This window comes from Silene latifolia, chromosome 11 (genome assembly GCF_048544455.1).
Source record: "Silene latifolia isolate original U9 population chromosome 11, ASM4854445v1, whole genome shotgun sequence".
Lineage (NCBI taxonomy): Eukaryota > Viridiplantae > Streptophyta > Magnoliopsida > Caryophyllales > Caryophyllaceae > Silene > Silene latifolia.
In genome coordinates this window covers 7,532,948-7,559,835 of record NC_133536.1, presented here as the reverse complement: position 1 = coordinate 7,559,835, position 26,888 = coordinate 7,532,948, and the positions used below count along the sequence as shown (strand labels likewise).

At 42.2% G+C, this 26,888-nt stretch overlaps 4 protein-coding genes across 6 annotated transcripts in view; all 4 read left to right on the top strand.

The window, feature by feature from the left end:
• The window catches only part of LOC141610878 (uncharacterized), a 122,741-nt gene that overhangs the window by 75,835 nt on the left and 20,018 nt on the right, over window positions 1-26,888 (top strand). The gene's annotated exons all lie outside the window — the stretch shown is intronic.
• Window positions 7,355-11,055, top strand: LOC141610868 (uncharacterized). The gene is made up of 4 exons (XM_074429158.1): window positions 7,355-8,615; window positions 9,257-9,684; window positions 9,780-9,841; window positions 10,214-11,055. The coding sequence occupies exons 1-4, from the start codon at window positions 7,438-7,440 to the stop codon at window positions 10,730-10,732; spliced, it is 2,187 nt and encodes a 728-aa protein (XP_074285259.1). The 5' UTR covers window positions 7,355-7,437; the 3' UTR covers window positions 10,733-11,055.
• Window positions 15,226-15,776, top strand: LOC141610867 (ubiquitin-like protein 5). Its single transcript, XM_074429157.1, has one exon. The coding sequence runs from the start codon at window positions 15,323-15,325 to the stop codon at window positions 15,542-15,544; it is 222 nt and encodes a 73-aa protein (XP_074285258.1). The 5' UTR covers window positions 15,226-15,322; the 3' UTR covers window positions 15,545-15,776.
• On the top strand, window positions 22,113-25,656 carry LOC141610866 (uncharacterized). 3 transcript variants are annotated; one of them, XR_012528426.1, is made up of 5 exons: window positions 22,113-23,327; window positions 23,938-24,284; window positions 24,382-24,443; window positions 24,751-25,528; window positions 25,606-25,656. XR_012528426.1 is itself a non-coding variant. In XM_074429156.1 (5 exons), exons 1-5 carry the CDS (start codon window positions 22,204-22,206, stop codon window positions 25,267-25,269), a joined length of 1,974 nt encoding a protein of 657 aa, XP_074285257.1. In that variant the 5' UTR covers window positions 22,113-22,203; the 3' UTR covers window positions 25,270-25,533. The 3 variants fall into 3 exon arrangements, 2 of the variants coding, with proteins under 2 accessions (XP_074285257.1, XP_074285255.1); XM_074429156.1 differs by lacking the exon at window positions 25,606-25,656 and having other exon boundaries at window positions 24,751-24,800; window positions 24,879-25,533; XM_074429154.1 differs by lacking the exon at window positions 25,606-25,656 and having other exon boundaries at window positions 24,751-25,533.

The window sequence follows — 26,888 nt, the reverse complement described above, 5'->3', positions numbered from 1 at the left end:
GCTCGAATTTTTCCAAAGCTTTCTCCAACTAACGATCTGTTAGGGACCGTCACGGGGTGTGCATCGAAGTAGGGTTTTAACTTCCTTGTGGCAACGACAACGGCGAAGGTCTTTTTCAATTAGTGGGTAATTTCTCTCGGCGGGCAACGGTGTATATGGTCGACGAAGTAGATTGGGTGTTCTTTGTTTGTCTTCTTCCCGATGATAACGGCGGCGACAGTGGCCGAGGTAATCTGCTATGTATAGGTATAGCGTCTCCCCAATGTCGGCCGACGAGTTGGGAGAGTCTGAAGGTGAGCTTTTAGTTGTTTGAAAGCCGTGCTCTGTTCCTCCCCCCAGCTGAAGTCTTTATTTCCTTTCAACACCTTGAAGAATGGGGTGCTCTTGTCGGGCCGATCGAGAGATGAAACGAGCGAGAGCCGCCATTCTCCCTTGGCCAAAGATCATAACCTCTTTTCGATTCCTTGGTTCCGGCAGTCTAGGATTGCTCGGACTTTGTCCTGGTTGGCATCTATGCCCGGCACGACAAGTACGCCTAGAATTTACCCGCCCTTGACACACGGTTGCATTTCATTGGGTTGAGCTTCATCTTGTACTTTCTTAGTGAACAAAATGTCTCGTGTAAATCGGCCGGATGTCATTTGTCGGACTTGCTTTTTACAATAGCATCGTCGACGTAAGCCTCAATGTTTCGCCCTTTTTGGTTTTGGAACACTTTGTCCACCAGCCTCGTGTACGTTGCTCTCCGCGTTCTTCAAACCAAACGGCATCATTTTGTACATGTATGTGCCGTTGGCGGTGATGAATGCGCATTTGGGCATGTCTTCTTCGGCCATAAACACTTGGTGATACCCCGAGAAGGCGTCCGGTGAGGCTCGATGGTGTAGCCCGCCGTGGCGTCGATCAAACTATCTATTCGAGGCAAGGGATAGCAATCTTTTGGGCATGCTTTATTAAGGTTGGTGAAGTCTACACACATTCTCCATGCCCCCGATGACTTCCTCACCATTACAACATTGGCTAACCATTCGGATAAGTACAAGGCATGATAAAACTGCCGCTAGAACTTATCTACTTCGGCTTTGATGGCGTCGTCCTTCTCGGCGGAGGAGTTCCTCATTCTCTCGCTTGATCAGGCGGCGGTGGGGAGTACGTTCAACTTGTGAACAATCACTTCCCGCTCACGCCCGCATCTCGGCCGCCGAGTATGCGAAACGTCTTTATTCTTCCTCAGCAGATCCAGGAGGTCGGCTCAATTTTGGTTCCAGGTTGACACCGACGTTTACGTGCGGCCGGGTCAATCTCTACCTCCTCGGTCTCGCTCCTTCGACCATGCCTATGGTCCGATCGTTCCGGATCCGGGGGTGTACTGTATCTGGAAGGATTTGAGTTCTGAAGCGGCAGCTCTCACCCTCACTAGATACCTTATCGTCCCGTAGTCCTGGGCTTCGCACTCTCCTTTGATCTGGCTAGTCACTAAGAGTGAATCTGTCGTCACCATGATATGCTCCGCTCCGGCGGTTTTAGCTAGCTCAACTCCGGTTATTACCGCCTCGTATTTGGATTCATTGTTTGAGGCCAATGAGGTAAGCTTTAAGGCGTGCTCAAACACGTCTCCGTTTGGGCTGATAACAACGACGTCGGCTTTCGAGTTATTCGTCGCGGAGGGGCCATTAGCGTAAACCTCCCATAAATCGGGATCTTCGTTTTTCGAGATGAGCTTCGCGCCTCCCCCGGTCCGAGACATATATCGTGTTAGGGCCACTGATGGATATCACGGCGTCGATTTCGCTCAAAGTGACCCGGCCTATGAGAACGTTGTGGGCGGACGTGCGTCGATGACTATGAATTCGGACATAACACTCTTGGCTGCACTCCCCTCGCCGAACCTCACCGGCAATCTGACCGACCCCAGGGGTACCAGGCCGTCCCCAGAAAAGCTGTACAATGGGTTGGTGCAGGGGCTCAAATCTTCGATCCTCAGCCCGAGGCTGAGAAAGCATTCTCTGTACATAACGTTTGTGTAGGCGCCTGTGTCAATCAGGCACCTCTTCACCAAGTGGTTGGTTATGTCCAGGCGGACTGTAAGTGGGTCGCTATGAAAAGCGACGACTCCATCGTAGTCCCCTTGTCCGATGGTCATGTCTGGGATGCTGGGAGCGGGGGTTGCTGTGTTGGGCACAAAGTTGATGGCCGGATAAGGCTCATCCTGGGGCCGTTTGTGCTCATGAGCGGACCCACTGCTCTCGTTGTCCCTGATGACGACATTGACTACTCCTACCCGCTCAGCGGCGGACTTGCTGTTCGATCCGCCGGCATCTGGTTTTTGGCCTCTGGCAACATATTTGCCGAGGCTCCCCTTTCGGATCAGTTCTTCAATGGCATCCTTCAGGTGTCGGCAATCGTTGGTCAGGTGTCCGGTGTGGCCGTGGTACTCGCAGTACTGGCTCGTGTCACCGTCACTCCTCGGCCTAGGGGGTCTTTCCCATTTTCGGCCCTCGTTCTTGCTCAAAGCGAAAACTTCGGCGGCCGATACGACTAGGGGGGTGTGATCTTCGTGCCGTTTTTTGTAGTACGTTCCCGAGCTCCCCCCGGCATCCGCCGAGCTTCGTTTCCAGGCAGGCTTGTCTGACCGTGACCTATCGTTCCTACGGCGTCTATTATCGGACCGTGACCCGTTGTCGCCACGGCGTCCTTCCTCCGGGCTGTCCTCCCAGCAGCTCTTTTTCCCCGAGTGCTCGGCCTCGCTGGGGCCGACCCAGGTCTTGTGATAGTCTTCTACCTTGATGGCTTGGTCAGCCAACTGCCTGGCGGCGTCCATGCTCAGGCCTCCGCACTTGATGAGCTCATTTTTTAAATCTCCCCTCGGGAGGCCCTTCATTAGTGCGAAGGCTGCTAGTTCGGGATTGATTTCCCGAATCTGCTGGACCTTTCCATCAAACCTCTTCACATAGTTCCGGAGAGACTCGCCCCCCTCCTGTCTGATAGTCAGGAGGTCAGATGTCTCTACGGCCCTTCTCTTATTGCGAGAGTATCGGGCTAGAAAGCGCCTTTTAGGTCGGCGTAATAGTACACCGAGCCATCGGGAAGCCCTTTGTACCGGCTACGAGCCATCCCATGCAAAGTTGTTGGGAAAATTCGGCACTGGACCTCATCGGGCGCTCCCATACCGACATGTAAGACTCGAAAGCCTCAGCGTGGTCGGCTGGATCACTATCTCCCTTGTATGACAGAGGTGGCAACTTGAGCTTATGCGGCACCGGGACTTCTAGGACGTAGGCGTTGAGGGGCTGTCTAACCACGTGTCGAACGACACGCGGCGATCGGCTCCTTGCATCCCTAACCGGGCTCCTCCCCTCGTAGCGGGAGGGGCTCCTTCTTCGACTCGGACTTCTTCTCCAACTCTGCTGAGTCGGACTCCTCTAGCTCCTTTGGGGTAAGCCTCGTTCGTGCGGCGGGGACGCTGTCCTCCCACGAGTGCGGGAAGGACTTAGGTCTACCGCGCCCACTTTGGGCTCCCCCGGTGTCTTGACTGGGTCGGCTTCTCCTAGTGCTCCGTTCAAATTTCTCGGAGTCACGTTTTGGGCCCTGTTCTCCTGGATGATTTCCGCCGCTCTTGTCGGCGTGACAGTGTGAGCGGGCGTATTACTGATTAGGTCCAGGAGCATCTTCAGCCTTGCTACGTCGACCACATGTCCCATGATGGTGACCTGGTTGGCTGGCACCGGCGTGTCGGGTATTATTGGCATCCCGAACTCTGGTTGGATTAACCCGCCGGTGGAGGGTTGCTCGACTCCAGATTTGTGGACGGTATCATTTTGGTAGAATTCGGTTTCGTCTGTTACGAATACCTCTTGTTGCTTCGACATCTTCTTGGCTTTTTGGGTGGGTTTTTTGTGTGTATATTTTTATTTGGGAATGAATGTGACTAGCTTCTCGTGTCTGTCCCCACAGACGGCGCCAATTATTCCGGGTGTAATTCCAGAGCAAGTATCGTTACCACCCGTGGCTTGTAGAATAATGTCTTAGGTTGAATCCTTCTTGCTTCTATCGTCCCTCTCGGCCTCTCCTGCAACAATGAACGAACTGAGGGCTTGGCTTTGTGCCAAGCGTACTCACTCCGACGCTCAAGTCAGTAAACTTAGAGGATTAAGCTGTGTTGCTTGGTTAGGTATGTATTGTAGAGAGATAAGGGAGATATTACCAGATGAATAGTGTATTTAGTTTCAGTTGTGGGATCCTCTCCTCAAAGAAGGTTGAGGAGTATTTATAGGCTTTCACCTTTTGTCACGTAGTGGCCAAGTGGCCAAGTGGCTTGCAGGCGGAAAGATCGTTCTACCCTCGGCCGATGGGCCTATGGCAGGCCGGCCGACGGGTCTTGGATATGAGTACGCGGATATGTGTCCCGGCTGGCAGGCTGTCGAGCCGAGACACTGGCTGACAGGCCGATGGGCTGCATCGGCTAGGCAGTCTAAGTCGTTGACTTGCTGTGGATATCTTTGACCTTACTTAGCGTGTTGACTTGGTCAGCGGTGCAGAATATGCCCCATCAATCTCAATGTCTACGAAGAAGATGACTTAAGAGGAAATTAATATGGTATGTGTTTAGAAGCATTGTAGTGTACATAGTATTTTGGTAAGTCATTGAATAATTAACCGGACTAAACTATCTTTTTCTATATAATGTATTTGAAGGTGGTTCCACATATTTGGCTGCATGAATTTGTACCTACTCACAATCCATTCCTTTTTCATAGTCATAGATGATGTCGTGTGGCCTGCTCTTAAATTTAGCATTCTTGTATCCGAGAGATGCAACAAATTTACCGGACCATGACATGATGGCACACCGGCCTCCCAACCTCCGGCATGGTCAGGAGATTCTTATTCAAACTTATTTTGAGTTGACCAATGCCTCGACAAAGGGTGTATGTCATAGTTGTAAAGGGAGAAGAAAATAATAGAGGAATGGATGTAATAACAGGGAGAAGAAATTGATGACCGATGGAGAACTAGGAAAAGGGCGTCGATTTGAAGAGACAAAAAAGACAACGAGACAAGGCAAATGAATATCGCAATAGGTGAAGTTGAAGGGTAAAAAAATCTCTTTTCCCAATTTTGAACAATATTTAAACGGAAATGTGACGGAGAAGCATATAAGGTTCTAAACGAAAAAATTATTAGTAACGTCCTTAGATGAATATATAATTTGTAACAATTGGAAGTTGAGAGCATCTTATGTTTAACTCCCCGATTGTGGATGAGTTTGGTGGCGGCCCCATGCATGGCAGAACATTTTCCAGTAACATAATTTTATTGCTCATTTGATGGAGTAGTACAATGAAAAGTTCACAAAGAATACGTAATTACCGTAGTTGTTATTTCTTTTTGCTATTTAAATGTTATTTTAGAAAAAAAAATTGACCAAAATGTTCAACTTTCTTATAGTTTATAACAGATTAATGATTGTAATCTTAGATACTAATTCAGACCATTACATTGCATTAGATATAAAAACATTTGGTTTATAAGATGGTAAACCGAGCTCTTAACAAAGTGTGATGAATGAAATAGTATTGCCGGTAATTAAAGAAGGAAAGCGAGAACATATACGAAGTAAAAACATGACCCAAGTTTGAAATAAAAAGCAAACATAGGTGTCACGAGACAAGGTAAAAAAGCCAAAAACTGACATGATCCGAATAATTTGGCCAACGCTCAAACTCAAGACCTGAGCTTGACCCAATCCAATATAACTGAATCCAAATGTTTATTGTTGCACACGGATTATTATCCATAAAGAACATGATAAGAGCTTACCCGAACCCAAGCTTGACCCGACCCGATCTCTTTCAATCCCGAAATTGACCCGACCCTAGCTTCCCCAACCCAAAACTCACTCGGTTAACCCATTTGCCAGATCTAGGTGCCACCACCAGACCCGTGAATATCACGGGCAACAAAACTAGTTTAGTGTTAATAGTATCTCATTATCTTTCATGTTTGTTTAATACCTCGTTTTTTCTTTGTGCCTATTTTATGACTCTTATTTACCTTATTAATAAATATTGTCACAATAGTTTATTGTGAAACCGTCTTACCGAAGATTTAGTATTTTTTTAATCATCATTATGCCACCTTATTGTCATTTCAAATTATGCAATTAACGAACTCTTCAATACCTAAGATGATGGGGGCAATGAAGGAAGACATTACCCCTTCCGATGTTATCAATGTGGAACCTGATATTCCTAGCGTAAGTTTGAGCTCGTCCTCTACCGGGCCCGTGACGTCTTACGCATCTTTAATTTGTGACAATTTCCCTCCTCCTGGTACTCATGTCCCCCAAGGTAACACTAGGGGGGTGTTAATGATCCCAGCGTCCCTGCCACTTCGGTGAATAAATCCGCTTCTTTAATTTGCTCTCCAGCTCAGGATGATTCTAATGAACATCCGCCTTTCGTCTTTTCAGCTCGCCCTAAGAAGTGTAAGATTCTCTCTTTTGAGAAGTCATCAGGCGCCCTTTTTACTCCTCTGTTAAACAGGTACCCATGTACTCATCATGTGCACGAGAATCGGAGAATCACCACGCCCAAGAGGAATCAAAACCAAGGGGGTGAACCTCCAAGACATAATTTATCTACTTTCTCAAAAAGTAGATCTCTCCCCATAAATTTCTACATCCTCGTGGCGTAAGTGTGTCTTGTTGGAGGTACTCCTCCGAAGCTCAGTTAACAAAGAAGAGAAAAGGAATATTCGTGCAATTGGCCAGCTCTGATCGTCCCGTGAAGAAACCTTGTTTGGTTGCCAACAACATCTGTAGTTTATTTTCTTATCATAATAATGTACCGACCCCATCTTTTAGTTATATTTCTAGGCCGTTTAATAATATTGTTCATGGCCTTGCGTGTAAAACAATGACTAGTTAGGATACCTCTTTTTAAAGCTGTCAAAAAAAAAAACCTAAATTATCATCCATTTCCACATTATGTTTTTTTTTTTGGGGGTGAGGGGTATACAAATGGAAATAGAATGTTAAAAGTAAGTTTTTCATCCCGATCATTTGTTTACCTTTGATTGGGGAGGAAGTCAATTATAAAATGATCAAATAGGACAAATTGAGTGCGAAAGATTAAAGGGCGGATATTTGTTTATGAGTGCTAAAGATTAAAGGGCGGATATTTGTTTACCTTTGATTAAGGAGGAAGTCAATTATAAAATGATGAGTGAGACAAATTGAGGGTGAAAGATTAAATTATAAAATAAAAAGTTAAATAATTAACCGAGATAAAAATAAAATAAAAAAGTTGAACCAAATGTATATCTACCCAGTACCCCACTGCACACATTGTGAGGGTCGAAGCGCGGGAAACATCACACCCTTGAACTCTTTAAGCTACTATTTGCTCCGACGAAGACGTGGCAAGTGGAAAAAGAATGAAGAAAAAACCGAAAAAACACACGAAAATGAGTGCACTGCCAAAATCGGAAACACCAACACCCACCGCTAAACCCTTCACCCACCTCACCGACGACTCCGCCTTCACAGACACCCACTACTTCATCGACACCACCACCGTCCACCTCATCCGCCCACCACTATCCCACTCCTCCTCCCGCTCATGGATCACCGCCCGCGAAACCACCAAAAACCACACCGTCATCTTCCGCCATCCCCTCACTTCCAAACCCTATTCCGTTACGCTCCCTCGTAATCCCGACTTCAAGAATCTCCAACCGTCTACTCTAACCAACTCATACTCTTTCCGCACATCCGCTTCCTTGGATAAACTTCTCCCTCTCCCCTTTCCGCGTTACGATTTTAATATTAATACAGATTATTACACCGTCTTGGTTTTGTACGGCGGCGGTGAGCTCAAGGGTTGTCCTTCCAATCCTAGGTCGGTAACGTTGGCTGGGTCCGGTCAGCGGACATGGCCGTGGGTTAGGTTAACGTTGCCTGGCGAGAAATTCGATGATATTGTTGAATTTGAGGGGAAGGTTTATGCGGTGGATAGGCAGGGGTTGTTGAAATTGATCAATTATTATAAAACTGTTAAGACTATTAGAGTTGGTAGAACTGTTTTGTTTCAACCGGTTTTTCTTGATTCAGGCCGGTTCGGGTGGAGGAAGCGGTTTGTGGTTGACGGAGGAAATCTGTACTTGGTGGTTCGTATGGAGGAGGAGAGGTTTCGAGTTTATAAGCTAAGGATGGAAGGAAAGAGGGGTTTTTGGGAGGAGGTTAGGAGGTTTGGTGGTGATAAGGTGTTGTTTATGGCCAGGGATTATTGCTTTTTTCGGAGGGCGTCGAGGAAGTTTCCAGGGAGGGAGTATAGGAACTGCATTGTGTTTTCTGAGGCGGCTTTTCCGCAGTATGGGAATAATTGTTGGGAGTTTACTCAGTGTGGTGATAGACAGTTGAGTGAGGATGATATTGCGGTTTTTTGTTTGGATGATCAGAGGTTTGCTCGGGAAGGAGAAGGGGAGGGGGAGAAATCGGGTTTTCCTAAGATTGATTGGTCACCTCCTGATTGGATTTTGAATGTTTCGTCGTTCCCTGCTGATGCATTTAAGAAACATTCTGGGTCAGAGTCTTGTTCTAGTCAATCAGAAAGGTAACTGAAATGGTGTTATTATGTATTATAGCATGTTATTAATTTTAATGATGTTTATTGTGATAGAAATCTGGTATAGTTAATGTAATGTATAGGAAGCTAGATTGGTAGTATTGTCGAAATTGTTAGGGACTTTTCGCAACTAGAATGGTTTCTTCCCATATGATGCATGTCTATGAAGGTCGACGATATGGTTTAAAATCTGTGGCAAACGAGATATCACCCTATTGACTGCTAGTTGTATACTGTACACATAAGTTACTTTCCGAAATTGGGACATACTCCCTCTGTCCCGGTCATTTGTTGTCTTAATTGTTGTCCTTTCTATTTTAGGATTGTATTTGATGAGCAATTTGATCCTTCACACCCAATTTGGTCCACTTGTCATCTTATAATTGCCCCCCTTCCCTTTCCTTGGTCTTTGTGCCAAAACCAAAGGACAACAATTGACCGGGATGGAGGAAGTATGTAATATCTTTTCATTAACAGTTTAGCAAAAGACCCATTTTATTTAGCTCTGGGATGTGCGTAGTATAGCAGAATGGTTTGCTAAATTGTGTGCAATCCTTACACACTGATGAGAATGGTTGCCCTAGAACAGTGCTGACATAAAAATAATGTTTCTCCTTTTTTTGGTGAAGGGAGCCTAATGAGGATGAAAAATTGGATGCTGATAGCGGAGATAAGAATGGTGAAGAGGTGCAATCTCGTTTGAAGGATTCAAAGAGTAAAGATGAGGACGAGCAAGAAGAAATGGAATCTGATTTTGGCAGTCTAGGTCAGGATCAACGCTGGGTGGAATTTGATTCAGATAGTCCGGATCAGGAGGATGAAAAAATGCAATCTGATTCGAACAGTCAGGAAAAGGAGGATGAAGTGATGCATTCTAAAGAAGCAAATACTGAGGTTGGTGCATCATTGCATGTGGATGTATGTCATGTATCCTCTTCCTTATGTAGACCCGAGCCTGGAACCACTGTAACTCGGACACTTCCTCTTTCTGCCACTGAACAAGAAATTACAAGAACTCTTCTTAGTCTGGATGGCGGGAATTATGCAACTGAGGAAGGTAATGACTGTCACGTTTTTGTTTACACTTTATTAGCGCCTTTTCTTTTCTTGAAGTTCATGATAGCTGACTTTTCATGTTGATGTATGTTGCAGAGACTTTAAGGAAAAGCGTCACAGAGTTGGTTCATAGAGCTTGCGCATCCTCTCCAACAGTGGTACTAAATTATTCTTTCTTACTTTGTATCTTTGGAGAGACTAACTATAGTTTGATTCTTGATTACGATGCAATTTCCAACTAAAGTGCCATTTGACCCATTGTTTCTGAAAACAAATTTGTATATTCAAAATGGCTTTTGTGCAATACTACTCATTTCTGAAGTTAATGAGGGTTACCATTTGAAGAAGTAAAAAATGTGGCAAGAGAAGGGCATATAAGAGAAAATTTCATAATATTGCTCTCTTTAGATGTGCATCCAACCCCCTGAACTCTCTAATTAGGGAGTCCTCCAGGCAAATAGATAAATGTTGTTGTTCTATTTCTTTAACTGGGTACAAGCTTCAGTGCTTCCTTTTTATTCATTATGTAGAGACACGGAAGTGATTCCGCTACAGCAAAATTTGAAGGATTTGACATAGGGCCTGATTCAGTCTCAACCTTGGAAAAGATTTGGCAGAAACACGGGAACATTGTAGAAAACTGCGCTGTACGTAACACTAAAATAATTGGCAAGGCATTGGAGTCCCTAGCCACTATGGTACACATACTCGACGACAATTCAGCTTTGTCCTTGAGCAATAGCCAAGTTGATTATTTAGTCTCGACATTGTTGGATTTAAGATACATTCGTTTCAAAGTTGATTGGTTGATTCCATTTGTTGAGAACGCTGAAAAACTACATAAAAGCAAGCCTTTGCTGGAATCCTTGAACAATCTCAACCAGTTAAGCTGCCAAGCCATGGAACGCAGGGCAGTGCTCCTGGACGAATTATCCAAACTTGATGTGGAGGAAAACAAACGGCAGGAGGAGTTGGCGAAGGTGTTCAAGATGATTCCTTTTTGTGGGCAAGTTAATTTTGACAAACCCCTAGGACCGGGGCTTACTTGAGCTTGTTAGTGGATGGCCGATCACTTAGCTGCAGCGTATGAAATTTGGTATCCGTGTCCCTGTTTTTCACTCATGTTAGGAGAAAAGTTTAGTTCGGTGACCGTTTTGTAAAGTGAGCAGTAGTCTAATAGGTAGTTGCTACTAGTAGTGAATATTTATGTGCGAACCTGCAGTGAACTTGTTAATGTTATCCTGAACTCAATTCGCTGGTGATCGGCCACGCACTTGGTTGGGAGGCATTTGGGACTAATTTGTGTCACCTATTTTTTTCTCGTTGATTTTGAGAGGCTAGATATCAACGGAATTTTAATAGAGTTAGTTAAGTATTCTCTTTGTTCTAGTCATTTATCACAAAATCTCATTGAAGACGGGCGATATCCGTCACAAGCTTGTGACGGATACCGTTTCCTCTCACAAAATGCCCATTGAGAGGTGAGTGGGAAGCACATGGGGGTGCCCCACCTTGTCCCCTCTCCCTTTTTGTGAGAGATCACAAGCTTGTGACGGGCTAAGCCCGTCACAAGCAAGACTAGTTGGTCATTTATTTACACTTGTTTAAAACCCCTTCCGCAAAGATAAATATGTTGCAGTTGACTCGAACTGTGCGAACTTTTAGGGTTCAAAAGGTCATAATTGAAGATTATATTTCTCTATTTATAATGGGTTGCAAAAGGATAGTAAGGGGGTATCAGCCATAAGTATTTTTCTTTTTTTTTTTTGGAAAAAGACATCCGTGTTTCGACAGGTAGAAAATGCTTTTTCTGGTTGCCGGCTGTGACGTAGCATTTTGGCCTGAACGACTGCTGGATGCTCTCTTAGCTTATTTAAAAGACCCTTGAACGACAATTACGACAGCTGCTGCTCCCCTACTTCTGATCGGTATGTTTACGATCTCTTTTTTCTGTGTGCCTTTACACTTCATTTTAGGTTGTTCCATTAGGTTCTCTACACTTGTAGTTTTGGCAAGTTATGGAAAGCAAGCAAGTGACCTTTTTCATCCACCTGCACCGTCTATATACTCCTAAAAAATTGTGTGAAACCAAATATTTGTGAAAAAAAACTCGGCTAGTAATTTTTTGCATCTTTCTATGTGACCAAAGTGGACAACCTTACCTTAATAAGCTACAATTAGAAACTAGAGGTACTTTGTAACATTACTTGTTATTGAGGTAAAGTTGTGCTTAACATTATCCTGGTTAGAGGTGTTGACTCGACAGTTTTGATGCTATTCAATGACTTGTAAAGCACTGTCATGCACCAAATTGCAGGTTGGTATGCCTCTTTTAGTCTTTTTAGGGCATTAGTTTGGGTGAATCTTTGAGTTTCCAATTAGTTTTGCTTTTCACGTACAATGGTCAAATGCCTTGCTATGTTTTCGTTTACCCGTTCTGCAGTACACCAAGAATTAGTCTTCAGCGGTAATTTGCAAAATTTGATGCTAGTGCTGTCTGGAATCTGTTGTGTCTTCATTGCTGAATCTTGCTTGGGTTCGACTGATACCTCCTTTGTGTATGGTGACTGGATTTTAACTGTTTATATTGAAAATTTATGGTTTCTTTCTGCTGCAACCGGTAATGAATGACCAATGAGATTGTTACAGCAAACCCAGAAGATGTTGCTCATGCTTCTCCCTTTCTAAATATGGTTCTTATGCATTGTCAGCTTCTGGTGGGAAAATATCTCTACGATATGATGACATTTAAGGTATTTACTGTGTTTGATTTTCTCTTATGATATCAATTTACAGTGAATTCACATGCATTAATCTCTGCTCATGTTTGCACTACACATAGATAACGTTCATGCCTCCACCACTTGGGCTAACCTCCCTTGCTTTTCATCTTGAAGACGATAATACAATGCGTTAGGCATTGTGAGTCAACATTACATAGACAGTTTTCAGGTTGCTGAAGTGCTTCTATTTTTCTAATCCTCACTAAAACTGGCTGGTATTTGGAACATATCAACGACATATCTTTCTCTGTTGAATGGTTTTGTAGCAAGCTCAAGGGTCACCTAAACATTGTTACCGGTCTGGCATATATCCCAACATTAAGCCTATATTGGTTCTGCCGTGGAAAATTCTCATGTTTGTACTTGAAATGAAGTGTTCAAGTGTCATACTCATATGGGGCTGGGGGTGTTAAGTGTTGGTTATAGCGCGAGGTGATATAAAGAGCCGGAGTAACATGGATGGGCAGCAGGGTCTGACAACTGAGTTTTGTTGGTATAGTATATGAATTTTCTGCGTGGCGCTTGCAGGGTTTTTGTTAGCGTGAAGATTTGATAACTGCAGACTGCAGTAACTTTGTCTAGAATCTCACGAAATTGTTTTATTCTTTCTTCGGCCAGTCAAGACTTGTCGGATGTTCAAGTCACAGACAAAAGCAGAAAAGAAGACTGAGTATATTCTGGTGGGTTATATATGGCAGCCTGGCAGGTTCAGCTGTAGCCGCTGCTGATTTTCAGACCCTTTGGTTATCTTTGTATATGAGTGATCTGTGAATTTTTGTATTAGATCATTATTGGACCTGACTCGCTCATCGGTTATGAGTTGCGCATGGCAGTTGTGTGTTTGGAGTATTGAGGGCTGGAAAAGCCAGTTAGCTAATTCTTGCTGATACCCAATTGGCGAGCTGCAAACTCTAATGCTCAAACCCGAGTTCTGTTCCAACCATGTTCATATTTTGACTCAACCAGGTTCATATTCTGATCGTCTGTGTACAAGAATTATTGTGACAAGACTTACAACTTGCAAGGAATTTTTTTCCAAAATGGGGTTTTCTAACAAATAAATTAACGTCGAGTTTCAAAGTTATTAACCAAAATGGGTCCACGTAGGATCGGATTTGGCGAAGCTGGGTTAAGAAATCAAGTCGCTCACCGAGACGACGACTTGAGGTCAAATCTCTCTGGGGGAGAGCGACTTGTTTCCTTGACAATTGCTGGACTTATAAATTGCTCAGGGGGAAGACTATCTAAAGCCAAGTCGCTGGCCCCCAAGGCATTTGCTTTGAAGTACAATAATGAGGTTAGGGTGGGCATAAAGCAACACTTTGGGTAAGGTCGTTGACCAGGTGAGCGACTTGAATACGAGTCTAGGTTCGGTGATGACGTGGACCTATTTTGGGTAAATACTTTAAAACTCTACCTATTTCGTTAATTTGTTTGTTAAAAAAGCCCCATTTTGGAAAAAAATTCACTTACAAGTATATGAGCAGTCTTCAATTTTGCCTCTTCCCATATAATCAAAGTTTGTGTTTTAATAGTGAAGAGTTTCAAAACGATTGACCAATTCGTGTAAAACTGAAACCAAACCCGTAGGGATTGTCTTTATGACTTCGTGCTGGGTGATTTGGGAACAGAGAAATAAATTGTTATTTGACAACGGAATGTGGACAGGTGAGAGAGTTGTAAGGAGGGTGACGGATGTAGTTTGGGAGATGAAATGCTTAACGGAGGATAGGTCTGAGGAGCAAAAGGGACGGGGAGTTTCGTTGGAGGAGGGTCGCTGGAGTAGGCCGAGTGGTGGTGTGTGGAAGATTAATGTTGACGCATGCGTTAAGGAGGGGATGGGTGTAGGTTTGGGAGCAGTTTGCAGGGACGGTGATGGACGGGTGGCTTGGGCAGTGTCGGTTCAGGCCGAGGGTATTTGTTCTGTGCAAATGGCTGAGGCGGAGGCTATTCTACTTGGATTGAAGGAGGCTCGACGTGTTGGGATGCGGAATGTTATCGTCGAAAGCGATTGTCTTAACGTGGTTGCTGATCTAAAGGAAAGGAAGAAGGGGCGATATTTTTCTCATTTACAAAGAAATTTTAAGTTTAGTTCCGTTTTTTGATTATGTTATTTTTAATTATACTCGTAGGGATTGTAATAAGCTAGCTCACTTAATAGCTCATGCTTCGCCATGGACCATAGGTAGGAGATTTTGGTTGGATGATGTGGGCCGTTGTCTTTTGTGAATGTTGCGGAACAGGATTTAATTAATATATGATAAACCGCATTGGTTTATTTCAAAAAAAAAAAAAAAAAAAAGAGAAACCAAACCCGCTTTTGACCCCAAAAATAATTAATTATTAAGGTTCGATTAACTAAACCGAGAAAACCCAAATATCCGGGTTTTAAAAACCAGTTTCGGTTTCGGGTTATAAATAAAAGGACGTTTGGCATTTGGCAAGTTACAAACACAAATTCTCATTGAAGACATGACATATCCGTCACAAGTTGAAGACGGATACCATTTTACCTCACAATGTACCCATTTTTTCTCTCTCTGCAACACTATTCATGTGGTCCCCTTTCTCCACTAACCCATTTTGTTACCATTTTATCTCACAAAATATCCGCCACAAATGGTAACCCGTCACAAGGGAGACCAATTGAGTTACAAAGGACGTATATTTGGGCGTAAAAACAAAGCGAACCAAAACAAACCGCCACTAATAAGATACGCACCCGACCGACTTACCATACTATATATACACGACCACCACATCCTCCTACCTAATTCGTCCACTGTCAATCCACAAAAATCCCCAAATTCTTCTCCCCATTCTCTCTCTTCAAACCCTAATTCAAAAAATTAGAAGATGATTGAGGTGGTATTGAACGATCGTCTGGGCAAGAAAGTTCGAGTCAAGTGCAACGATGATGACACCATTGGAGATCTGAAGAAACTTGTTGCTGCTCAAACTGGTACTCGTGCTGATAAGATTCGTATCCAAAAGTGGTACAATATCTACAAGGATCATATTACTCTTCGCGATTACGAGATTCATGATGGCATGGGTCTTGAACTCTACTACAACTAGTCGGTCGAAAGTATGGAGTCGTCTCGGTTATTTGTTTACCTTTTATATTCATTCAATCGTTGTGAACGGTGTTTTTAATTGAAGGTAAACAATTGATTGGGACGGAGGGAGTATGTTAGTCGTATGTTTGTATAAAAACCTAATTCTATCGACTATCAATATGTTCGACTTTATTATTGTGTTTTGTCTTTGATATTTTGTATCCAGTAATACAATTGTGTTCCTTGTTTGATTTGCTACTCGTTGTTTCAATTATTATTTTACCTTTATATATTGTTTGTGCGCTTTTTTTTGTTAATCTCTGCAATAGTAACAAATTTTTGTCAAGCCTTACAGTGGTTCTATAGTGATTAGTGAGAACACAAAATCTCATTGAAGACGCGATATCCGTCACAAGCTTGTGACGAATACCGTTTCCTCTCACAAAATGCCCATTGAGAGGTGAGTGGGAAGCACATGGGGGTGCCCCACCTTGTCCCCTCTCCCTTTTGTGAGAGGTCACAAGCTTGTGACGGGATTAGTCCGTCACAAGCAAGACTAGAACACAAATTGATTTGGAAAGAATTATTGGTGTGGCGGTGTATGTTACTAGTTTGAAAGGGAATTGTTTAGTGTCATATTCGTGTTGGAGCGTTGAATTGACGGTGTTGAATAGTTATTGGTGTGGTGGTGTCCAAAAGGAAGGGCTCAAGTGTCGTACTCATGTTGGAGTATTGAGTGGTCGTTATAGGACATGAGGTGATATGAAGAGTCGGAATAACATAGATAACAGATTGGTAGTAGGAGCAAGGTTGGACAACAGAGTTTGTTGTTAGAGCATGATTTGTGTGAGGATTTAGTAAGTTCCATAACATGGCTATGTGACTATAGTATTTTTCTCAGTTTGGTCTTGTTTTTACTCTTTTATAGGGTGTGTGAACAATGGAGTAATTTCTAGTTATTCTGGTGGATTACATGATTGTTGGGCCCTTTGTTTACTTTGTATCTGATGGTTATCACATTATGTATTCCATAATTGTCAACATGAGTGATGAGTCCCTCATCGTTGTTGCATTTTTTATGTTCGATGCAGTACACTACCGTCTACCGGAATGAAATGGGATCGATTGGTTGTGTGTGTTTGAAAGGTAAGTTAAGTTTGATGAACCCCTAGGAACATGGCTCACTTAAGCTTGTTAGTTAATGGCTGTTCACTTAGCTGCAGCATATGGATTTGGTTTCTGTCACCCTGTTTTTCGCTCATGTTAGGAGATAAGTTTAGTTCGATGACCTTTTTGGAGGAGTTAACTTTGATGAACGGGTAGGAGTGGGCTCACATGAGTGTGTGAGTGATTGGCCAGTCAATGTTTTGGGGCTCTTATGTCCTGTGTGGACCTTGTTTGCGCCACCATGTTTTTCGTTCATGATGGGAGCCAAGTTTAGATCTATATTTTTTTTGATGAATTGCATCATGTATCGACTTTAAATCCCTAAATATTACAGTAGTATATTAGCATACTAGATAGATTAGAGCTCTGTATATTTTTGTGGTGGAGATATGAGATTATTGTGGACTTGTTAGTATCAGTGCTCATGGTAAGATCATTGATAACTATTGTTCATGAATTCTGGTGTACTTGTGGATCATATTCTCAAAAATGTATTTTAACCTCTACATAATGTGACGGTTTTTTAAGTTAATCCCCCTTATGGACTGAACATGTGAAATCCTTATGGCCTATGGGGGGTTGATTTTTGAGAAACGAGTTGCAAAAGGTTCGTAGTGGGTATCAATCATAATTTTTTTTTGGAAAAAGTTCATCTGTTTTTGGAGAGGTAGAAACTTCAGTTGCAGGTCGCGGGGCTGTGAGATGCGTATTGACCTCAAGTCCTCAGCGTCTGTTGGATGTTTTCTCAGCCTCTTAATAAGAACCTCGAATGGCATCTCCTACTTGCTTATTCTGATTGGTATGTAATACGACCTCTTTCTAATCTCTTACTCTTTTCTTTTTAAGTTATTCCATTAGATTAGATTCTCCACACTGTATTTTGTCATATTGTTGAGTACTTGAGTGCAAGCTAGGTACCTTCTTTTTCTACCAACCTTCACCATCTCTCTACTCCTGAAAAATCGTGTGAACTTGTTATTGAGGATCAAAGTAATGCTTAACTGCTGAAGGAATGCTTAGTTAACAGTTTTGAAGGTAATCAATGGCTGCTAAAGCCTTCCTGTGGACCAAATTGTAGGTTGGGCAGTTGGGCACTTGGGCATGCCTTGTTCAGGTCATTTGTTTTGCTTTTGGAGTATAATTGTTAAATGTCATGAAAGAACCTTCCGCGGTAATTAGCAGTATTTGATGCTAGTGTCGTATGGAATCTGTTTTGTCTTCATTGCTGAATTGTGTTTGGTTTCTACTGATACCTCATTTGTGTATGGTGATTGAATTTTAACTGTATATGTTAGAGATTTTTTTTTCTGCTTTATTCTGCAATGATTTACCAAAGAGATTGGATCTGCTTAACCCAGAAAATGATATTCCATGCTTTACCCTTTCCAAATGCGGTTCCTATGTGACGTCACCTACTGGTGGGAAAATCTCTCTTCAATTTAATGATGTTTAGGGTATTGGTACTTTGTCTGATTTTCTGCGATGATACCAAGTGTTACTCCCTCCAATCTCAATCATTTGTTTACCTTTTTTATCCTGTGTGGGGTATTTAAATCAAAGGTAAACAAATGGTTGAGACACAGCCACGGAGGGAGTAATATTTTTTTTTTTTGTTTATCCAACATGCGTTAATCTCTGCTCATGTTTGCACTAGAGATTAGACTATGAGAATGTTCATGCCTCTACTACCTGTGGGAGTGTGGGGCAACCCCTCTTGCTTTTCATCTTGAAGACGACAATATAATTCCGATAGGCATGACCACATTGTAACCCAATAATTCTCCCAAAAAAAACTCCATCTTTGGCCTTTTTCCAATGTTCTGAATGTTTTAGTTTCATCTGGTGCCAATTTACACATGCCTTCGGCAATAGTAACATATTTAAGCTAAGCTTTTTATTGGTTCTATAGCGAGAAATTTTTGTGGAAAGAATTCGTGGTATTCTTCATGTTAAGCCAAAGGATTTGGCGTGGTAGGCTGGTAGTGTATGTTATTAGCTTTAAAAGAAGTATTCAAAGTGTGTACACGAGGTAATATGAGGAGTCGAATTAATGGTCAGACAATTGAGTTGTGTTGTTGCAGCGTGTACTGTAGTCTATGAAGTATTATTGAATCTGCAGCTTGGTGCATGCAAGTGAATCACTCGCGTGATGATTTGGTAAGTTCTATCTACTCATTCACGAATTTGTTTCGTTTAGTCTGGTACTCTGATGTACTTGTGACTTCTGATTAGCAAACAAAAGCGGATGAATGACTAGTACTGTTGCTGCTCTTTTATGTATGCAATTTCTAGTTATTCTGGTGAATTGTGTGGTGGGTTCAGCATCTTTGGAGCCTTTGTTTACTTTGTTGATCTGATTGATCTCTCATTTTGTGTACTCCGAACTCCGAAGTACCCTGTTTTTGAACATGACTCCTTCATCGTTCATGCATTTTAGATCTTTTTGACTTCGATGCAATAGTCTCCCAGGTGAAATGAGATCTATCCGCTGTGCGGGTTGCCCACAGGGTGAGCTGCAAACTATTATGCTCAAACCGAGTTATTTTCCGGCAAGAAGGTTCATATGTTGGTTGTTCATGAGAGTGCAGTTGCAATTTTTCACGTGAAACTGAGACAGGGTTGACAAATAAATACTGGCAATTTAAGAAGGTTCATATGTTTTTTTCGATAACTATTGGCTAATGACATGTCCTATTTAACTTAGTAAGGACCTTACCTAACCCCTCAGTTTTGGGACTTTAGACTGCCAACGAGTCCACCAAAACACCAATTAGGAATGTCAATTAATAAAGTTTTAGGTTTAGTGAACTTTCATCTGTAAATCCTCGTCCAATTCATCCGTGAAATTTATCATCTGTCATTCATCCATCTATCATTCATACCTGAAAGAAATAGGTTTTTCAGAGGATATAGTCGCATATATTTGTTGCAAAAAAAATAATGAATTAAAACTTTGGAGGATAAAGTCGCATATATTTGTTGCAAATAAAAACTAACGAATTAAAACTTTGAAGAGACGGTTTTTTAATAACTTATTGAGAGACGACTTCTTTTTTTTTTTTTTTTTTTTTTTGACAAGGGTGAACAAAGTTTTACATTCCAGTACCATGGCTCTAAGAGCCATGTTGATATACTACAACATAAAACAAAGCACAATTAAAAAACATAGAACTATAATTATCTAGTAATGAACTGCGAGCAGTGAAATATCTGCAACGGGTAACAGGAACATGTTGATAGAGGACGGTGGAATGGCCCCAAGCTTCTTCACCCAAACCATCAGCAAAACTAACGTCACCCACAGGCCATTGAACCAATTGAAGTATCATGGGACAAACACGAGGTGCACTTACGCTACATGAGCGTAGAAATTTTAAGGTGAGAACAAGCCACGAAGGCCTGTCTCGGATGGAGATTGCTCTCCTACACCACAGTGAGCGATCACAAGAATCAACGAACCAACAACCAAAGATGTCGAGCGAACTGATGAGAAGGTAAAGGGAGAACCCGTTAACCAATCCCATGGCCATGACCACCCAAGACGGACCATCTCGAGGGAAGACAACATAACCCAGATAGACAACCACTGTCATAGTCACACACAAGCTACTAACATTAATACCTAGCGAAAAACAAGTCCCATATGACGGGATTATTTGAAGAAACTGCAAACAAAGGAGATTTAAACAAAGCAACATTATTTTGTGAAAAACCACCGCATCCGACTCACCCAACATCATCGACCACCCCATCTCCACACAATCAAAACCACGAATTCCATAATGCTTAATTTAACAATACCAATAAGAAACAAACACAAAAAGGAACAGCCATCACTTCAAAACCAACTATAGACAAAAATCTTCACCCAGCTGCATAAGACAATCCCAAGATCAAAGTAAAACAGGAGGAACAGTGTCAATGATCATCTGTCAAGACCAAGACCGAAGCTAAAACAGACCAACATAGCCCAGAACAGTCAACCAAGTAGGAAAAGGAAGCAGACAAAGAAAGACCAACGTAACCGGACATGCACAACCCGATTGATGGGGGAGGGGGCGAGGGGAAGGGGGAACACCAAAGCAGGTGCATGCACGACCAAACCTTAACCGACAACCGACACACTGGGGACATGCAAACCTCGACTGGCGGGGGAAGGGGCGAGGGGAGGGGGAACACCAAATCAAGAGCCTGCACAACCAAACCAGCTGTCACTGACAGAGACTCAGACTGACACACCAACCGACTTGACTAACGACCACTCTAGACAACCAGGACATACCCGGAAAGGTGGGGGGAGGGGCGAGGGGAAGGGGAACACCTCCTAGGCAGAGCCAGACGGAAAGCTAAACAACGGAAAGGCGGAGTCAGGAGACAACTTGCAGCCACAACAATGAAACCCAGAAGACGACGACATGCAGCGATGGATCTTGAAAATAGATGGTTTAAAGATGACAGAACAGTCCCAAAGAAAGTAAGAAAAAGATTGGTATTCGATGAATTAATCAATAGGGAAGTGATGGTTCGCCGGAGATGAGCATAAACAATGTCTCATCTCCGGTGAAAGATTGCAAGAAAGGGGGGAGGGGATGAGAAGATGGCGGCGGCGGCGGCGCAAAGGAAGAAAGTTTTAAGTTTTTAGGGGTTTTCTTTTGGAGAGAATTTTTAGAGAGAGAAGGAGTTAGTTTTTGTCCGAGAGACGACTTCTGTCATACCCTTTTTATCATGTTCGTGACTCAAAATGTCTCATTGTCTCATTTGGTTCATGTTTTCATAATAACCACGCCCATTTTACCATTAGTACTTACTTCATTCTATAGTAGACGTAACAAATTTATTATTTTTTGTACCAGTTCTCCATCAATTTATAATTTGTCTCTCAATAAATTTATCAACAAACCGTCTCTCAGGAGATCTACTCGGTGAATCGGTGCAGAAATTGACACCCCTAACACCAGTGCTACACCCACATCATCCCCATTCCCCACCTCCATAAATTCACCCGTCTCACCGACGAAACGGTCTTGCCTGTCGTCACCATCGTCTCAAACACACTCATACGGGTATTTCCGTTTAAAATTGAAAATGAGTTAAAAGAAAAAGGAAAATGATAAATACAGCCCTAAAGGCTGTATTTAAGGTGCCAAAAAAAAATGAAAACCTTAAATCAAGCATTAATGACATCAATTTACGCGTAATTGTGTCATAAATTCCTAATTTAATTCTATTTTGGGAAGTAATTTAATTATTAAATACAGCCCTAATCATTACGGAAAAGAAAATACTCCCTATTCCTAGCCAATTGTTATCATTTGCCTTTTACACAATTTGTCAAAACTCATTTCATTTCGTACATATACGGAGGGTAATCATTTTGCCAACATACCCAAGTCTTAACCACTAAGTTAACCGTGGTTAACACGTGATGCCTTCTTCAATCTCTCAAATCTCTCAAATCACAGTTAGTCACAATTGTGCGCCAACACAACGCGAACTCGAGTAGACACACAAATGGAGTTAGACACTAAACCTTCATCTTCTTCACTAACCTTCACCCGTCTCACCGACGACTCCGCCTTCACCCGCCGCCACAACCACCTCCACACCACCACCGTCCACCACCTCACCCCACCTGACCCACTCTCCTCCGACCGCCCTTGGATTTTCACTTCCTCCTCCGCTACCCCCGCCGTCTTCCTCCACCCTCTCACCTCCAAACCCTACTCCAACTTCCCGCATAATCCCAACTTCTCGCAATTTGACCGTTCTACCCTCGCCGTCTCCTACCATCTCGACTCGCCGCACCACGTCGACAAACTCCTCGTCTGCCATGGTTCAAAACACCTCACCAAACCGACGTCGTTTCAGTTGAATAACAATATTAAAGAATGTATTATGTTGGGTTTGTACGGTGGTGGCGAGCTTCGAGCTTGTCCTCGGTTTTTCGAGGCGGAGGAGAAGGAGGATGGTTCGCCGTGGGTCAAGTTATCTGAACCCGGTGTGAAATTCGATGACATTGTATTACATAAAGGTGTTATTTACGCGGTTGGTAGGCAAAAGAGGATTATTTCCATTGTTGTTCATCCATCTATTAGGAAGATCAGTATTGCAAGAACCCTAGATAGTTCTACTCGATTCGGGTGGCGAAAAAGGTTTGTGGTTGACGGAGAGAATCTTTACATGGTGGTTCGTGCTGAGGAGGAAATGTTTAAACTTGTTATGAGGAAAAGGCGAGTAATTCAGCCAAAAAATATTGTTTGGGAAGTGGTTAAGGGATTTGAGGGTGATAAGGTGTTGTTTTTGTCTAAAGATCATTACTTTTTTCGAAACGCGTTGGAGGAGTTTCCAGGGAGGGAGTATAAGAATTGTATTGTGTTCTCTGAGGCCGCGTTTCCTCAGTATGGGTTAGATTGTTGGGAATTCACTCAGAGTGATGATGATCTTAGCAGATGTGAGGTTGATATTGCGATTTTCCGTTTAAATGATGGGACTTTTGCTCGGGATGGTGAGAATCCGTGTTTTCCTAAGATTGATTGGTCGCCTCCTGCTTGGATTTTCAATGCTGCTTCTGTCCCTGTCCCTGCTCATGAATTTCGGTCTAATGTTGCGCCCGAGTGCCATAGTCAATCTGAAAGGTAATCGGATTGGTGTTACATTTTGTAACATGTTTACATGTTCATTATGTTTAGTGTGATTGAAGTATGATATATTGATACAATGTTATGTTTAAGACAGTGGAATCGTAGCATGATATAATGAGACTATGTTATGCTTAGGACAGTAAATTCGTAGTACAGATGTATAGTTTTGGATAGTAGAATCGTAATGTTTTGGAAACTGATAGGTGCAGGAATGTTGCAGGTGCCTGTTAGTGTATTACAGTACTGTTTTAAGTACTCTGTATGAACCAGGTTTATGGTTAGGGTTCATACTTCATACTAAACAATTAGCCTTTCCATATGTTCTTCTACAAGTTATCACTCGTCTTAATTCTTATGGCACACGAAGTAGGAAGTTGTTCCAGTTTTTTGCGAGTCAATGAAGTAGGAAGCTTAAAATTGGTTGGAGGGAGTGTTTGTTTAAGAGTTTAGGAACTTGACCATCAGTTTGGAATGCTGTATACATTCTAGAATTCAAGAATTGTTTGTCGTTTTGTTGTATGGATATATAACAGCTTGCTAACAAGTAGCCGTGTGCGTATTGATGAGAATGGTTTTCACAATGTTTTCCTTGTTTGTGGTATAGGGGGCCTGATGAGGACGGAGGCTTGCAGTCTGCCAGTAGCAGAGATAAGAATGACGGAGAACTGCAATCTGATTTGAAGGATTTAGACAGTAGAGTGAAGGAGGAACAAGAAGATATGGAATATGCTTTCAGTAATAAAGATCAGGATAAAAAAGGGATCGATTCTGGTTCAAATAGTCAAGATCGGGAGGATGGAAAAATTCAATGTGATTTGAATATTGAGGGGCATGCATCATCGAAAGAGGAAGGTACGACTGATGTTATGTCACTTTCCCTTTCTACTAGTGAAGAAGAAGTCGGGAGAGCTCTTCTGTCTATGAATAGCGGGTCTGATGCAATCGAGGAAGGTAATGAGTTTTAACTGAGAACACATGGGTCTTCTGCCGTTTTCTCTTCCTTTGGTTTTAGACTGTAGACTTCTTGTTGATCAATGTATTGTTGCAGGGACTTCAGAGAAAAATATCATTCATTCGGTACCTAAACCTTCGACATCATGCACGACTCAGGTACTAAATTATGCCTTCTAAGCCTTTTACTGTCACCATTTAATTTTGTTGGTTAACTATTCTCAATGGAAACTATTAATTTCTCCAAATGTATACAAGGAGATGCCAAGTAAAATTTGTGACGTCTGATCTAACGGAACATTTATTTTGAGTTTTTACGTAATCATTGTAAATTTTTTAAACTATTGACGTATATATTATGAGAAAGCATGGGTCGTAGTTGAAATTGTTTCACCATAAAGTCAAATGAGAACCGTCTATATGAAATAAAGGGATTTCAGCTCTTTCTTTTGCATTCTTTTCGCAGAGCGACAAAATGGATTCTACAACTACTAAATTTGAAGGATTTGATATAAGGTCTGATTTAGTCCCGACTTTGAAAAAGATTTGGTTGAAACATGGGAACATAGTAAAAGAGAGCATTGTGCATAACAGTAACATCATTGCTACATCTTTGGAGGCGCTGGCTATTATGGTACGAGAACTCGAGGACAACTCTGCCCACTCCTTGAGTGATAGCCAGGCTAATTTTTTAAGCTCTACATTGTCTGATCTAAAATGCATACGCTTTGAAGTTGAGTGGTTGAGTTATTTTGTTGAAAAGGCTTTAAATATACATAAAAGCAAGTCTTTGGTGGAATCGTTGAACAATCTTAGGCTCTTAAGCTCCCAAGCCAAGGAACGCAGAGGTATCCTCCTTGACGAATTAACTAAACTTGATGTGGAGGAAACCAAGCGGAAAGAGGAGATTGAAAAGGTGTCTGAGATGATTTCTTTTTATGGGCAAGCCATGTTTGATGAACCCGTAGGAGCTGGGCTCACATGAGCGTGTTGGTGATGAGCCAGTCACTTATTTGTGGATCATAAGCCCCATATGGTACTCGTCTATGCCACCACATTTTTTTTTCAGGTCGAAACAATGTTTAGAATTTAGATCTGTGTTTTTTCGTGAATTACTAAATGATTGGTAGCTATGCGCCTATGCCGCCTTTTTGTATACATATTTAGATTTAGGATCTTGTGAGAACAAATCTGAACGATCAGATTAGAATTCGTCAGATTTAATCTAAAATCAACTGATCTTTGTTCATATTCTTTCTCATCACCCTCCACCAACTACCTTCGTTTATTCTCTTTCTAGTGGGCTTCCCTGTTCGTGCAGCTGCTGTCATTTGCTTGATTGCGTCACTGGTTGGAATCAACTCTATCCGCCATTTCCCCATCCCTCAAATTAGAAGTTAACTCTGACTCTGTTCTATTATGGATGCTTTACTCTCTTAATTTCACAATCTTGCCTGCAACATTTGTACTTTTGTCACTGAAATTTGAAGTTAACTGATTTTAATTTTTGAGTGCCAAACTAGTAGAAAGTTGCTACTTACATTGTATTAGTTAATGCAAGATACTCGTGAACTCGTGAAGATAGGCATACATGACAGTGTTGCCTTAGGGCGAGCATAATATTAGCTCAGGCATGAATTTGGTTTCTGTCACCCGGTTTTTTGCTGATGTTAGGGGAAAACCGGAAAAGTTTAGTAGGATAACCTTGTTTACGCCACTATATTTTGCGCTCATGATAGGAACAAAGTTAAGATCTGTATTTTTTGATGAATTGCATTATGAATCAACTTTAAATTCCGATATATTAGTGCTAGATTAGAGCTCTATGTGTATATCTTTGAGGTGGAGATATGAGCTTATTGTGGACTTGTTATTATCAGTGGTCTCCTAGGATATTTGATTCTATTGTTCTTGAATTCTGGTGTACTTGTGGTTTTAATTCTTCTAAATGTATTTTAACCGCTACATGATGTGACGGTTTTATTTAAGTTAATTCCCCTTAGTAAGTAATAGGGTAAAGCTCATCTGCGTTTGGGGAGGTAGAAAGTTCTGTTGCAGCTTGCAGGGCTGTCGGAAGCATATTATCCTGAACGTGAAGGGCTGCTGGATGCTCTCTCGGCTTTTTAATAAGAGCCTTGAATGGCATCTCCTACTTGCCTGCTTATCAGTATGTAATACCACCTCTTTTTCTCTAGTCTCTTACGCTTTTCTTTTTAGGTTCTCCGCACTTGTTTTTTTTTAGGCAAATTGTTACCGACCTTCACCATCTCTAGCCTCTACTTCTAAAAAATTGTGTGAAAGCGAAGTTTAAAAAACCCTGCAGATGGAGTAAAAGGTACTCGTAATCTTATGTAATGTTGTATGGAACAAGTGCACAACACTACCTCAAGAAGCTACAGTTTGGCCGAAACCTTTGAGCTTCTGGTTACTGATTTTACATACAGGTCAAATGTCATGCTAAGTTTTTTATTAACCTCTGACCGGCTCACCGCTACACCAAGAAAGAACCTTCAGCTGTAATTAGCAACATTTGATGCTAGGGGTTTTGTATGGAATCTGTTGTGTCATCATTGCTGAATCGTGTTTGGTTTCTACTTTCTTCTG

Bases quoted from the DNA above. Each gene is read 5' to 3' on its own strand.
- LOC141610868 (XM_074429158.1), top strand. From the start codon at position 7,438: ATGAAGAAAAAACCGAAAAAACACACGAAAATGAGTGCACTGCCAAAA. The intron at 8,616-9,256 runs GTAACTGAAATG...TTTTTGGTGAAG, and splicing joins TGTTCTAGTCAATCAGAAAG to GGAGCCTAATGAGGATGAAA. The intron at 9,842-10,213 runs GTACTAAATTAT...TTCATTATGTAG, and splicing joins GCGCATCCTCTCCAACAGTG to AGACACGGAAGTGATTCCGC.
- LOC141610867 (XM_074429157.1), top strand. From the start codon at position 15,323: ATGATTGAGGTGGTATTGAACGATCGTCTGGGCAAGAAAGTTCGAGTC.
- LOC141610866 (XM_074429154.1), top strand. From the start codon at position 22,204: ATGGAGTTAGACACTAAACCTTCATCTTCTTCACTAACCTTCACCCGT. The intron at 23,328-23,937 runs GTAATCGGATTG...TTTGTGGTATAG, and splicing joins TGCCATAGTCAATCTGAAAG to GGGGCCTGATGAGGACGGAG. The intron at 24,285-24,381 runs GTAATGAGTTTT...GTATTGTTGCAG, and splicing joins GTCTGATGCAATCGAGGAAG to GGACTTCAGAGAAAAATATC.